Source organism: Manis pentadactyla, chromosome 2 (genome assembly GCF_030020395.1).
Source record: "Manis pentadactyla isolate mManPen7 chromosome 2, mManPen7.hap1, whole genome shotgun sequence".
Classification (NCBI taxonomy): domain Eukaryota; kingdom Metazoa; phylum Chordata; class Mammalia; order Pholidota; family Manidae; genus Manis; species Manis pentadactyla.
Genome location: NC_080020.1, coordinates 81406141 through 81422253, shown reverse-complemented (window position 1 = coordinate 81422253; position 16113 = coordinate 81406141). Strand labels below are relative to the sequence as shown.

The 16113-nt window shown below is 32.5% G+C and overlaps 1 protein-coding gene across 7 annotated transcripts in view; it reads right to left on the bottom strand.

Moving 5' to 3' along the window:
- The window catches only part of AP3B1 (adaptor related protein complex 3 subunit beta 1), a 306085-nt gene that overhangs the window by 119073 nt on the left and 170899 nt on the right, over window positions 1-16113 (bottom strand). For all 7 annotated transcript variants that reach the window (XM_036914138.2, XM_057494089.1, XM_036914137.2 and 4 more), the window contains 3 exons: window positions 6028-6214; window positions 4946-5076; window positions 183-291 (listed from right to left, as the gene is read on the bottom strand). In XM_036914138.2, coding sequence (XP_036770033.1) covers window positions 183-291; window positions 4946-5076; window positions 6028-6214 — 427 coding nt within the window. The remainder of the gene's footprint in view (window positions 1-182; window positions 292-4945; window positions 5077-6027; window positions 6215-16113) is intronic.

The window sequence follows — 16113 nt, the reverse complement described above, 5'->3', positions numbered from 1 at the left end:
AAGGGATTGGAAATTACTTTCAAAACTACACAGTGATGTGTAAATGAAAGAAACTATGATAATAGTACACATGTTATTTAAACCCACTTGTCAAATGTTATGTACTAGGCCTTATTGTTTTGCTGGAGGCACAGCACACAAGCTATAGTGAACAAAGTTGTTCAATAAATTATAAACCCTACCACTATCACTGCTGCTATCAGAAGAGTCTTCTTCTTCCTCAGATTCAGAATAAAATTTCTCAGCAGGATTCTCTTTCTTTGCTTTTCCTGCTGGAATCCATTCTTTTGCCTGTTTAAAAAAAAGTATAAATAGAAATGAATTCTCATTAAGGGATTCAGTCTTCTGGCAGACTTAGTCATTCAGAATGCACTGTGAACCCAGAACAAAGTTTTAGGCCTCAACAAAGAAGGTAAACGTTAGAAGTCCTGGCATTAGGGCTGATTCCTTTTTTACTCCTAAATAGAGGAACATAAATTATCACTGATTCTGTTAAATAAAACAACTTATTTTACATATAGCTTTAAACTCTTTTGTATTTGTTAGTCTACAGAAGATTTAAACTAAAGTATCATAGTCTAGAAAAGAGAGGGCTTTTAAAGGTAAACAAATAACAGCAATAAGAAAGGCAAGCTCATTCCTAAGTAAAAGAAAAAAATGAAAATCATATAGGCAATAAATAGCCCTAATCATCTCAACAGCCTAAAACCTGGGGGTAATCCTTGATTTCTTTCTTTCTCTCTAAACACCAAATCCATCCAGAAAGCCTTTAGCCACCTTGGTCCTTCCCCACGTTGGTCAGAGCCATCTCCCTCTCTCCTGCATCACTGCCACAGTCTCCTAACTGGTTATCTTGCTTCTATTCCCACCCCCCATCTCTCACTCCAAACTTGCTCCACACAGCAGCTAGAATGAGTCCATTTAAACCTAACTCTGGTCAAACCCCTCTTTGGTGTGAAGCCCTACAACAGCTCTCCATCTCACTCAGAGAAAAGGCCCAAGTCCTCCCACCAGTCTGCATGGCCTTCTGCTGCTACTCTCCCTACTGCCAGCTCTGCCCCAGTCACTCCTCACTGTCCTGCCAACCCCAGGGCCTCTCCTTCAGCTGTTCCCACTTAACACTCCCCTGTAACTGCAGAGCTCACTTCCTCCAAGTCTCAGCACAAATGTTACCTCAGGGAGAACCAATATTCCAAATTCCTGTGCCTGGCACTCCTGGTCTTATTTTGCTATCATCTTTTTTGTTAATCACAGCACTTATCATTTTCTAACATCCAATTTAAATATTTATTTTTGTCATCAGTCCATACCTGCTAGAATGTCAGTTTCTGCAAAGCAAGGATTTTTTAATGTTTTGTACACTCATGTATCTCACATATGTCTGGCACAATAATTGTCAGTTATGTGAATAGCCCCTTAAAGACATTAATACAGTGTGGTAATGTAAATTACTTTCACAACTGTGACCTTCATTCATCAAAAAATTAAATTATGCTTCATGTACTCGCTTAAAAATTAAATTATGTTTCATGTACTCGCTTAAATCATCAAAAAATTAAATTATGTTTCATGTACTCGCTTAAAGGGCAAGAAAATGTGTATTCTTTAAAAGGTCAAAAATGGTTAAAACTCGATTATCACATTTTTAATTGAGTTTCTACTATGTGCCAGTCTGCTAGAATACACATTTTGTTGTAAAAGAATTTACAGCACGACAGAGGTTGTTATTCAAGAATGGTTCTCAACACAGGATGCACGTTAGAATCAACTGAGAATATTTTTAAAAATACAAAGAGAAACAATAAAAATACTAATACTAAAAAAACTAATGCCTGGGATTCACCTCTTAAAATTCTGATTTGATTGGTCTGGGGCAGGTCTGACATAGATTTGTTTTGTTTAAACATCTCTATGTGATTAAAATGTGCAGCTAGGGTTGAAAACCACTGATCTAGAAGGCTTTAAGGCTTAAGTTATGTTGCTTAAAAAGATAAGCTTAAGTAACTTGGAAAATTACTATATGGACAATAATAGAAAAATGAGTAAAAATTACTGGAATATATTTGAACAGAATACTTACATAATATCAGCACAACTGCCTTATATATATATATATGTACATATATATACACACATATATATTTTATATGTTCTATCCTTCAAATATGAATAAAGATATTATCTTATAAGCAAAGTTCTCCTACATTTAATAAACACTGAAGTTCATATTTTTCTTAAATCCAAAGAACCATATTTTTCTGAAGTCTGGTAAAAAGTGTATTGGATCAATTTACGGGAAAAAATTACTTAGTTAGACTATGGCTTACTTAAACAGACTAAATCAACAAATAAGGAAAATTAGGTTTCTATGTCCAAAGGGGCCAATTATCTTGACATGGCCATGGACTCTCCATTCATGGAGTTTTGGGGTTTTGAACAATAAAAATATTATTATTTTTGTTATATCCTTTTATGACTATGATAATTATATCATTCTAAGCAAAAGAAATACCAGGGAAAAGAGAAGAGGAAAAGAGTACTGAGACACTAATTTCAAAGTTCCTCTGACAGATAAAATACTGAAAGTAGATATTCTTATAAAGCACATACCCTTGATATACTGAAGACAGGCTTTCTGTAACTGAGGAGAAAAGGATTTTCTAGAACTGAACAAAAAAAAATTCTAAAACATCTTCAAAACTTACTGATATCATAATAAAAATATATGTTACATCTGATATCCTGGAAATGGTAGTGTGTAAGTCCAAGTGACTTCTAGGGTAAATATGACTAGGTCCCCTATTACTTTATTTAAAATATCAGATTACCTAAATCTAGGCCATTTTTTTTTTTACTAAGTTATATTTCACAGAAATGAGATGTGACCCTATAAGATCACTATATAGTGAAACTAGGATAACAGTGTATTATGTGCATGAAATACACTGATGTGACTGCAGAGGGGGTGAGGAGACAGTAAAGGCAAGAAAGGCTGTAGGAACACCATTTTCTGCATTGCTGCAGCTGCATTAGAAAATAAGACTATGTACACTATTTTTATATTAAAGTGTGTCTTACAGTATAATTTTAAGCCAATATGTCCTGAGACCAAGATTGAAACTGTTTTCTTCATGACATCAACAAATAGTGACAGTTATCTTCAACCAGGTTCCATCATTTATAATTACTCTCCTTAATAAGTTACCAATTATTAATTTCAAGAATGTAGCTAGCAAAATGAAAAATAAATCAATTTGTCTCTGTTGAACTGGGCAGGTGAAATTAACATAAGAAAATAAGACTATTTAAGTGCTGTCCCTATAAGGTAGTTAATGCTTAGAAGAGCACATTAAAATGGAAGCCAGCCAATCAACCAATCTATCAGCCCATATAAGGATACCGCTGAGACAAAATTAAATTGCATAGCATTGCCATCAATTTCTGAGAAGATAAACTATTTTTATTTTTATTTTTTTTGGTGGAGTGGGGTGGCAAGGAGGAGGGGCAAGGTAGAACTGGGAGGAGGACAAAATATTCTACTTGTGCCAACACACTGTATATCCAATAATAAAAAAGGACAGGAATGTAAAAATAAATAGGAATAATAGTAAGTTAGAACAGAGAGTATATTTGTGGAAGGAATCATAACAAAGAACATTCTCTTTGTGCTGTAGGATCCAACCAAAAGTTGCACAAATAAACCAATCTTTTTGAAGACTACTTAAGAGTATGAAGATTTGAATGAAAAATCAACAAGCTTGGTTGCAAGGACTCAGATCTGGGTTAGAACCCTAGTACTATCACTTATTAGCTACATGAACTTGGGCAATTTACTTAGGTTTGCTGACCCTGAGTTTCCTCATCTGAAAATGGGAATAACAATAACCATAACTTATAATCATTAAGAAGTTTAAGCAAAATAATGTTTGCGAAACATTATTATCAAAGTACACTACCAAGGTTTGCTAAATAGAGCCGTTATTATTGCTTCTGGCCATGCTCCAAAGCCAGAATAAGCTTGAGTAGTTAAGAGAAACATATTTCAAAAAGATCAAATTACATGGTTAAGGCCATTACAGAAATTCCTCCATTTTAAAATAATAGGGATTTTCTTCCACTGTATATGGAAAAGTTAATAGGCAAGGAGGTTAAATGACTTTCCCATAGGAATTAATGGTAAAGAACTCTGGTTATCTGAATCCTAATTCAATATATCTTTTCTGCCAGAGAAGCATCCAGAATGTAATACCTAATTGTTCTTTTTTTTATTAATGCTAGGATTGTATATACTTCGCATAATCAATCTCTAAAGACAATCAGAAGATCCCTCTCTTAATTTTTTTTTTCTATAAGATTAATTCATTTACTCTAGCAGCCAGCATTTTTTAAAGATCTAGGAAAAGAATATTTATATTGAGAGCTTTTTTTATTTAGTGTGAAAGCAACATATTATTCATTTTAATTGTGACTTCATCTCAGGACATTTTTGGTACATAATGCTCCCTTATTTATGTTTAGGCTTCACTTAAAACAGGTTCACCAGAAAATACAGAAGAACACTTTGTACAGCAGAAATTATTTAGAAAAATATTGATAGGAAGCTTACGAATCTCTAAACAAAGGAGAAAAAGCTCAATCCAATGAAACTAAATACCTTAGAAATTTAATCAACACAGCTACAAATGCAATACCACAAACGTGGGTGGCACTGATGCAGAGAATTCAATTCTGTATTTCCTTGAAGAAAAGGAACAGTACACGTACAGTGACATAGGAATAGTACAATATTTCGTTCCCATAACAGAAGATATACCTAACACATTACATTTAGAAACACCAGAACAATTTTCAATTTTCAACCACCCAAAAAGCTTTCATATAAAGCAACAGTTATTCTAAAATCTCCCACTGCTTGACAAAATTAATTTCAGAAAGGTCAACTTACCAACTCTATTACTTCTACATTTCGAACTGATGGGTCCGGCGCCACCTCTGGCCAATTAGATAATTCCAGGTACCCAGTAGCTTTAGTGTTGAGAGTATGAGATAAAGTGCCAAGCTGGAAATGATCCCTATCTATTAAAATAGGGGAAAATATGAAATAAACAATATGAGCTGTATATAACAGAGAACAATTCTAATCAGAGCTCAAGGTAATTGGCATATTACCTCAAATGTCAAGGAATAAATATAAACTAGGAAGCTCTTCATAGGTCAAAAAACTGATTTCAGTCCATAGATTACAATAATCTCCCCCATAATGGTCAATAAAAAAGCTAATCAGTCAGTGTGTTTAGAGGTGTTGCTCTGAAATGTAGCTTCTCTAAAAATTACTTTACTGTGAATATTAAGAATGACAGCACAGTTAAACAATCCATATACATGTCTTAGCACAAACACAGCCAGAATTTTAATAGTTTTTCTACAAAACTGAGCTGCTTCTTATTACTTTGCAACAATTAAATAAGAAACAATACAAAAACCAAGGTATATAATCATTTGATTCCAACTGCAATGACTACTTTTAAACTAGTAAGATAATTACTCTTTAAATAGCTGGGAAAACAAGTTAACTTCCATCTTTGAAAAACAAACTCAAATATAAAGGGATATTTTTATGAAATAATTCTTCCTAAAAAAGTTTGTTAATTTATAAAAAATATTTAATTAACAACTCACTATTAATACAAATTGTATTTCTTATTAAATAAAGCTATTTAAAATAGAAATGAAGCCAATGTCAAGAAGAACAAACCTTTATCTTTTGTTCACCTGTTTAATAAAAATAAAACTAAAATCAGAAGATTGAAATTATTTAGGTAAATAAAAACATAAACCTTAATATAAAGGTTGCTCTGGAGAACAGATGAATGAGTAAAAAGCACATGCTCCACTCTTCTTTTATATTTATACATACTAACCATTTATATTTTCTAAGAGATAAATTTTAAACACATTATAAATGGAACATATTGTCATAACTGTTAAGATAACATATACTTTGCAGTTATATTCAGATAATAATACCTTTAAAAGGAGACTCAAGCAGTGGTGCAGGTTTTTGTGCTAGGAATATTTTTTTGGCATATTTACTTAAAGCTCCACTCTTCTCATTCGGAACAATAAGCTGCCTAATAAATCTTGTACGGTCTCTGATGTCGTAGTTTTGATCATACTTGCCGAGATTTAATATGTACTGGGTAAGCAATTTTGTCTGTTGGAAAAAAAACAACAAGATGAGAATACAGTTATTTATGATTATTGATAACTCTGGATAAACATATTTAAAGAGGTAATAAAAATGAATGGTTATGTCAAACAAACGTTGTTCCATAGGGAATATGTATTTCTAATGCTGCAAATGGAATTTTGAAGCCAAAGCACATGTCCTCTTCAGTATTGGGGAGGTGAATGCTGAGTACTGAGAAGCAGCCATGTGCTAGATTATTAAACTGCTGAAGTGGAAAGAAAGGCATCATTAAAAAAATAATCATATATGGCAAACCTGCTGAAGGTTCTACGTGAGAATAATGAATGTGGAAATACAACTAAAAACATGGCACTCAAAACTTAATCGGAAAAATATGCAGGACATCAAAACATCAGAGAGTATTAGAGGGCTGGCAAACCACTTCTCCTGAGGTGTGTTTTATGAAGAGATACTGTCCCTGGCATAAGCAGTGTCTGCACTCTGACTGCACTCAGTTACTTTATCCTGAATTATGAGCCATTAAAGCAGACACATGAATCACTGAACTGGATTACTGCAAATTATTTGCAGTGCATTTAGCTGTTACTTTTTCATAAAGCAAGCTGCTGATGCCCTCTAAAAACTAGGATAAAAGACTCCTTCTATTTTTTTTCCCCATGCTGCTTATAGCCTCTAGCAATATTGGTCATTTATTTATTTATGTAAGGGAACAACTTATTATAGTAGCTTTTACACCATAATAAGATTTCTTAAGTCAATTTTTGAATGTACTACATTAACATATATTGAGATAATTTTAATAATTAAACCAAAATTGAAATGTTAACAAATAGGTTTGTATTTTAAATTCTAGTTAGTTTATTGAAAAAGCACAGTTTTAATTTACAAGGTTACACACATACAATTATAACTGAAATTAAATGGGATTCACAACACCTGGGAAAAAATTAATACATTTGGCCATTTTATAAATATTAGAAATGGATAGAAAAATAAAATCAATCAAGTCAGGCACAGCTAAAGACAATTCTAGAACAGTAAGTCAAAGTACAGGAATGGTGCGATATATTCTTTTACAATAATAATCGGTTAAGATAATTGATTTGGATAGAAGCAACCTTACTTCAGTGAGAATGTATTTTAAATGCATTGGCCTAGTTTTAATAAAGGAGAACAATAAAAAAAATGCAAGTCAAAATGTTAATAGAGAGCTCTTCTGAATTTGGTTACCAACAACTGTTATTCACTAACTACTGGACTATGTTGGTTCAACTACCAATAATAATAATTCTATGATTCATTGTTAAAGACAATTAACAAAATATTCACCAAGTGAGGAATACAGCTAAAAAGAAGTGTGGTACACTGGACTGTGTAATTAACTTGCTGTGATAACCTGACCATTAGTTTTCTTCAATGCAGGGTAAGGATTTACAACTAAGTTAACTCAAATGTCAATCTGAGTTTTGAAATTTAGAATATGCAACTAAAATCAGGGAAAGAAACTAAGTCTGTTCATTGAAATGATTTTTTTTAGCTAGCAGAGGGATAACATTTTGTTTACATTTTCAATGCCTCAAATTAATTTTTAGGAAATAAAATTATTTCAATGTTAGCAGTCACAATTGAGAGTGAATAAGGGAATTTTAAGTAATTTTATATGATTTAAAAATTGTATTTACTGACTATAAAACTTGTTTTACTATACTGGTGGGCTTGTAAAGCAGTTCTATTAAAATATATCTTTAAAAAAATTGGTTCTACAAGATGAAAACATACTCATGTATAATGATGCATTGAAAACAGAAGCAAAATAACTATTCACTACATATTCATATACTTGAATCAGCTTCTTAGCTGTATCTTCCTCCAAGACCAAGCCATTGGTATTTCTCTGACAAATGTATTTTCATATGGTCATGTTATTTTGAAGGTTTTTTTTTTTTAAATAAGATTGCCAGAAATCTTCTTCAAAACTGAATTTCATTATCAGTAATTATGAAATTGTTGACATTTTCAACTTACTCTTTTCTATAGACCATAATATTTTAATGGAGAAAAACTTCCCTTATGGTACTGAACAATCTGGTAAACACAGAAAAATTCTGTTGAATGAAGGACAGTCTCAATGCTTTCTTTTATGCTGAAATTTTAAACATTTCAAGCCTAGATACTGGATTTTTTCCCCTTCCATCCTATGAAACTTTTGATACTGATCTTTATGAGACGAAACTTTTAAATAATTTTCCATGCTATTTTTAAATGTTTCATTGAATTTAGTTACTACAAAATAAAAAATTAATTGCCTTCTCAATTTCATTTTATTCTAATACACAATACAAACTTACCCAATTAAAAATAGGAGCTCCATCAAAAAAGTCTTCACAAAAAAATGGTTGAGATACTGAAAATGCCAGAATATATGAAATAAATCTTGAACTCTTGTCTTCCTGTTTCCAAGAATTGCTACTTGTGAAAAATTTCAAAAATACAAGGTTTTGGCACTCTATGTGGTGACTACTTAGAGATTTGCAAATAATTTTGAAACAAATATAACCAATATATGTTTCATTTAATTCTTTCCAACCTCCTCTCTACTCCCAGACAAAAAAAAAAGCTAATATAGGACACTTCAGTTATTTTATAAAGAAGTTCTTCACAATATCACATCTCTAAAATCCCACTGGTAATATGCAGAGCTGTGTACAAGAGTGCACACTATCATGCTGAAGTATGTTTCTTCAATTACAAGAATCTGTAGCTCAGTTAAACTATACATATCAACTATCAGTAAAAGTAACCATTACAGTTTTATTTTAATTGGTAGAACAAGCAGTTTGTTTGCATGCACCACAGCTAATTTCTAAAATATTTCTGTTCCAGTTTTCCTGATAAGAATGTGACAACATCCTTTTGGCAAAAAAGAGTAATTTTATCTTCTGTATTGGACTTTCAAATTTACAATGGCATTTATAGCATTTTTGGCAGAATAAACTTCCAAAAGCTTTGATTCCATTACAGAATGGACAGAACAAACACACAATAAAGCTTTGAGAGAAAAAAGTCAAACTATTATTGGAATGAACTGATTTTCTATTTGACAACCAGCACTGGCTAGGTCCTCTCTCTGCTAATGGAGCAATTCATTAACAGTTATCACTTTATTTTTCATATGTGCAAAAGAACATTTGGAATAAAAAGTGAACAAAATTAATTTGAAATAAGTTATTTGATCCAAATGAGACCATCTATCACAGAGAGATGTAAACATCTTCTGCAACTGTATAAATTTGATTGTCATCTTCAGGCACAATCTTCTTAAAGTAACTTCTAACTTTTAAAACAGATCCTGATGCTTTGTTAGCAGATATGTCATGTATTCTGGTTGTGTGGTCAGTCTTGTCACTACAACTCTCATGGTGGACGGTCAATGTTGATAAACATTCTGTGCATGTTAGGTACTGAAAAATAAATTCAGTACTTCATTCTTAATTAAATATAACTTCCATTTTTAAGAATTGATTGCTGCTAGGTTTATAACAAAATAAAAAAAGAACTGTTAAATAATAAAATAGGTTTTAGATTTACACTACACAATAAATGACAAAACTACTATAGCAAAAGTGCTCTGACACTGTCTTTAATGATCTATATAACAGGATAGTCTGTCTCTATCTCCTGAACATATTTCACCTACAACCAACCTCTAACTCCCCATGTTTTCCTCTGACACCATCCACTGACAGCTGGGTGTCATGCTTCACACAGGCCATGGCACAACTTGCTGGTATATCAAGATGCCACAGATGATACACTTAAACACTTATCTCACCACCACTGGAAAAGAGGACTTAGCTTTTCCTACCTGCCTTGTGAGGGCACACTTCATTTTATCAGTACACACCTTAAATGCTGCTCTAAAAGGGAGAAGTTAGTTATGTTGCACCTCAAAAAGGCTGGATAAATAAATCCAAATTCTTTATGATTTAAATGTTTCATATAAAAATAAGATCTCTGTTCACTGCATTTGTGTCTTCTATGGCACTAGACAAAAACCATGACAAAGGTTAGAGGGCATCATAGAGGTGTACAAACTTACTCTGTCTTATTTTAACACAACTGTTAATGATACTATTTCATTAAAAATGAAAATTTTGGGACAAATTCTAATCTGCATGAAACAGTGAGACAACAGACATAAGTTAGATCTGCCCTGGGTAACAGTTCCAAAGAAAGTAGAAGACTAGTCAAGTAAACAATCAAGGCATTTTAATATGACCAAAGGCTCAATCCAAAACCAGAAGGGACATTAAACAGCACTTTTAAATAGGTTTTACTCATAAAATTATACAAGACAAGCAAGGAGAATAATATCCTGTACCCTCAGTAACAGAAATATTCAATATATTATATATAGCTATTTATTAAATTTTGATTTCAGATTAATTTTCCTGCTCACACTGAAGTGATCATTACTGTTACCAACTAATTGCTAATGCTATCTAGACAATATTAATACCAATTACAGTCTCTTTAGATTGACTCTAAGTTACTGTGACATAGGAAAAATCAATTTTGGGGAATGCTGTATAAAAATTAAGGAATTCATTATTTTAAAAAGCTCAAAATACGGACATATCATACTTTTACCTAAATACCCTGACAAGTAATAAACTTCCATTTGATCAAATAATAACTTTCTTCAAATATTTAATATGTCAACACAAAATAATAAAGCTCTCTTAAAATACAGTCCTAAAATCAGCTTAGATAAAATACTAGTTTAAGGAATATAAAAAAGTACACATAATTCAGCATTTAGCATAACAAAGATTAGTATGAGTTCCACGTAGTTGTTACTTTTAAAAAGAAGGATATCAGCAATTGTTATTTGGTAAAAGAAGGAAAGCTACACAGAATTTTTAACCTAGATAAAAGGCAAAGCTAAGCAGTATTAGTTTTCCAGTTAATCAATTTCATCATTTCATGACTAAATGCGATTCTGTATATGACTTGATTTCATGAATTTAACAGTCTCCATATTTTTGTCAACTTGAAAAGTTTTCTGTAAGTTCTGCCTTTACATGTTATATTTACTTGAGTTATTTAGTGCCAAGAAAATATACCCAAGAAAGGACAGAGATGTCACTGCAGAGCCTGAGTCCCTTTTACTAAGTCATGCTAACAGAGAAGGGGGCAGGGACATATTTCTCCAAAGATTCAAATCATAGGGCAAGAGAGAATTTGCTTTTAATTTCAGGAAAGGTCCCCAAAACATCAGTGTGAGTTATAAAATTTATCACTAAGAATCAAAAAGTCTGAAATACAAAAAAAAACACAAGTACTAAGGATACTCCATGAAGCATTTTCTTTTCTAATAGTAGAAAAGTATAAACCTGTCTCACAGAGAATGAGAGTTAAATAAATGAATTATATCTACATATGTCAGTATTTTAAAAACATGGTATTAAGTGAAAAAAGTTGCAAAAGCATCATACATAAAAGTAGAATACCTACTTATGCAAAATTTTAAAACCCACAAAACAGTAACATACACATACACTGTACATGGATTTGTACTCATATAATAATAATAAAAATATAAGGTGTGCATAATTGACACACACCACTAATGACAGTGGCTACTAATGGGGAAGAAAGAAAGGTGCAATCCAGAACTTCAGGTTTTACCTCTCTGCATTATACTGACTTAGAAAATATTAACAAAAATGGTAAAAAATTCAACTTAATCTTAATGGTGGACACATATGTATGTATCTATGCTACTTTGTACTTCTGTATAAGTTTGCATCAATTCATAATTAAAAATAAAACATTAGCTCAGTAAAACATTAATTTATGCTACTTATCATTATCTTTAAAAGATGACAGAGGAAATTTAAACAAATGCACCTTTTATTCCATAATTTTTAATTGCTATTAATCAGTTTAATAAAATCATAACTTTCTTTCTTGGACTTCAGTATGCTATTTCAAGGAAGTCATGCTAAATCTTTGTACTATGTCTTAAGAACTTCAGAGTTGCAGCAACTTCAACTGGTTTCAAAATCTTTTGAGTTTTCTAATGTTTAACTGAAAATTGTCAGTTTTCTAGCAGTGTTTTTCTACTCTTAGTATTTATTTCTAACAATTTTTTTCTTTATAAAATATCAAAGAGGGATTTTCAGCACCCTTTTCTCAGTAGGATAAACTCAAATGAAATGTTTTTTGCAATGAGAATAGAGATTTTCAGTAACTGGATTCATTCCCTTACTGTAAATACTCGCATTCTCTTAAGAAAAATCTAGCATTGGTTAACAGTGTCAACTAGGGTTAACATGAACTAAGCACTATCTTAGCACTTTACACAAACTGCCTCATTTAATACTCACAAAAACTTTGTGAGGTAGGTATAGTCAGTTCTATTCTAAAGACAGTTTGGATAATGTGAATTGTTCCAACTCAGTTGACATATTAGGAAACAATTTGGGCATAATATGAATTTTTTGTTTGCTTAGGCATGATTTCAATGGCAAGAAACACTAGGTGAAGGCAGAATACTCTACCCAGCTGCACTGGGTTGTGGAGGAATAATGAAACACACCCAACTCAGATCACCACACCTGTTATAGGTGGTACAACTTTATATTCAATTTCAGATTAACCTTCTTTCCACCATTTAATTCACAATACAACCTTTTTAATACCCACTTCCATAAGCAAACCTCAGGTCTCTTTCAAGGTAAAGAGCTATATTCACTGTAGTATCTATATATTTTTTACCCATTTAATATGTGTAAAACTGTGCTGTTTTATTAGGTACTTTTTTTTTCCTTTTAATGCATCATGAAGGAAGTTTTTGAGTATTGTACCCCTAGCTCCATTTTTCCAATGATCCTTGTGTTTTTTATTGTGCAATTTTATAAAGCACAATGACTTTTAAGAAAATATATGTTCCATTAAAAGGAACTGACTACATTACTGTAATTCCCACTTTACAAATGAGGAAACCAAGTCTTGGAAAGGTTATATGATTTATCCAAAATCATGTAGTTAATAAGTGCAAAACAGATTTGAAACCAGTCAGTCTAATAGTAGAGCCTGTACTCTTAATCACTACCTGCCTCCCAGTAATTGACAGCAAAAGTTTTATGGTAGTTATCACACTCTGTTAAACTGCTTTCCAAATACAAACTTCCATCTGAAAGAGCCTGGAGTCAGAAAATTAAAGAAGCTTACAGAAGTTTACCTTGAAAGTCTTAATCATAATGCAAGAGTTAAAAAAAAAAACTGTATGTGGCAATTTGTATCTCTATATCCAAAACAAAAAATAATAAAATGTTAAAGAATATGTAATATTAAAGATAGGCAATATATTGATTCTTAAAGTACTGTATTTTTCAGTTCCAGAATTTCGATTCGATTCTTAGAGTTCTATGTATCCACTGAGAGTTCCTACCTTTACATTTATTTTGAGTACATTTTGCTTTTTACCACCAACCACAGTTATAAAAAACTGTTTCAGAATGTTTACCTGCAAATTCCAACATCTGGGTCATCTCAGAGTTGGTTTCTGTTGTTTTTTTTCTTGAATGTTCATTATATTTTCTTGTTTTTTTTTTATTATGGTAAAATATACATAAAATTTACCATTTTAAAGTGTGCAGTTCAGCAACGTTAAGTACATTCACAGTGTTGTTCAATCACCATCCATCTCCAAACATTCAATTTCAGATTAACCTTCCTTCTACCACTTAATTCACAATACAACCTTTTTAACACCCACTTCCATAACACCCACTACCTCATAAAGTTTTTGTGAGTATTAAATGAGGTAGTCTGTGTAAAGTGCTATTTTTATATGTTCACAAATTGAAACTCTATACCCATTACACAGTAACTCCCCATTCTGGTTCCTAATATAATTTGGGGTTATATGTTAGATATTATGAGACCCTGTACATTGTAGAGACCCTGGACACTGTTATACTCTGAATGAGTACTGATGTTTGTTTTAGTAGGCAATTAACTTGGTTGAGTTCAAAGTGCAAACTCTCTCTTTGGTGCAGCTCAAATTTCAGTTTGGTTCCCTTATTTGTAGCTATGCTGCTCTGAATCCACCCTGGGTATGTGTGGTACAGGGGTTGGCCAGAGACTTGGGGAGAGTTATTCACATATTTTGAGGTTTCCCCACTCTGGCTCTCTCCTTTCTAGAATTCATCCTTCACTTTCCAATATCTGTAGTTTTCCTGAACTATGTCTTCCACTTTCTCATGCCAGAAGGACTCTAGGTTTCATTTTGGAGTTTTAGCCTCTGTGCACAGTGTCAACTATAGCCTGTCCTCAGAATGAAGGCCATAAAAAAGCCAGGAGATTTATTCTGTGACACTCCCTTCTTCCAAGTGTCAATTCTCCTCCAAAATCTTCCTGTTTTCTTTACTCTTCTGAGACTTCAGACACTTATTTATCTTTTGTATTTTTCCAGAGTTTATAATTATTCTCTCTTGGAGTGTCAGTTCAGTAGGAACTTAACCATACCAAGAGCAGACTGTTGAGTAAATTTTAAATTCTTTTTTTACACCAGGTAAAACATTTTGAAGCATTAATGAATTTTACTATGCAATTATTCCTTATAATTGCAATGAACACAATGTCCTAAATCTAATAAAGGTCAATTTAGATTCCCTATAGCTAAATAATTTAATAAAAATTATGGAAATCATTATTGAGTTATATAGACCACACAGAATATTCAGATCTACAAACAAATATCAGAACTTTATTGCACACCAGTCCCTGACTACTATGGCTCAAGTTTCCCTAGTTCATTTTAAAGATGGCTAAAATAAGTACAGAAAACAATTATTTACATGTAGGTCAAAGCAATCATTTTAGTCTCTTATATCCAATGCATAGGAACCATACAACTTAAAAATGGTATTAAGTTGATGGTGCTAAAAAATCACTCTTTAATGCTAATTTTCATTTCTCAATTCTCTCAAACTCCTTTTCTTGAAAAACATGAGAAACTGGAAAATAGAGCACAACCCTACAGGACACCTTCATCTATTTATATATTTACTCATTTAAAACCAATGAATTATTTAAAGATATGTGTGAAAATTTGGTACATTTTCTAAACATCACTGTTTTCACCAGTTGGTGGTGAAGTCTATTGTGGTTATCTAGAAGTGAGGTAGAGTAGGTAAATGGGACAAGGGTCATGCCATTGTAAAATCTACTTAGTCTTTGAAAAATGCCAAGCTTATTCTTTAACTTAACCTACATGCTGTTCTTCCTCTTCTTCCAGTTGCCTTAATTAATTAAGTAACACTGTAACCAGGATGAGCAACAGACCTCTGGAATGTAAATGAACCAATGTGGGCAGAGAATTCAGAGTCTGTGTCAACACACTCACCTAAATAACCCTATTCTTAAGACAAAACTTCAAAGGGAATATTAACCACCTATATATATCATGCCTTATATCAACCCCTACCGAAAAGATACTATAATATAAAACCCCAGCCCCTAAACCCCTAAGCATGCCTCCTTTTAGGTTGCCTGAACACCTAAATGTGTGCTGTCACTTTAAATAAAACAACTACTTGATGCCTCTTGTGCTTTGTTTCTGAAGTCTTTCTTTTGACAAAGATAAGGGCTCAGACCTTACTCTGGTTCAAGAGATCCTCCACCAGTATTATCTTCATCACTTTGCTATTTCATTCAATATTCTAGTCTTTAGCACAAGTCCTTTCTCTGTTTTATTTCTGATAAGCAGGGAAGCAGCTGCAGGATCCTCTAAGTATGGAGGAGCTTGCACTCTCCCATTGCTTGGGTGATCTGGATGGAACAGCAGCCGTTTGTTCACATTCTTTAGCAGCCTGCTAGAAAGTCTCCTT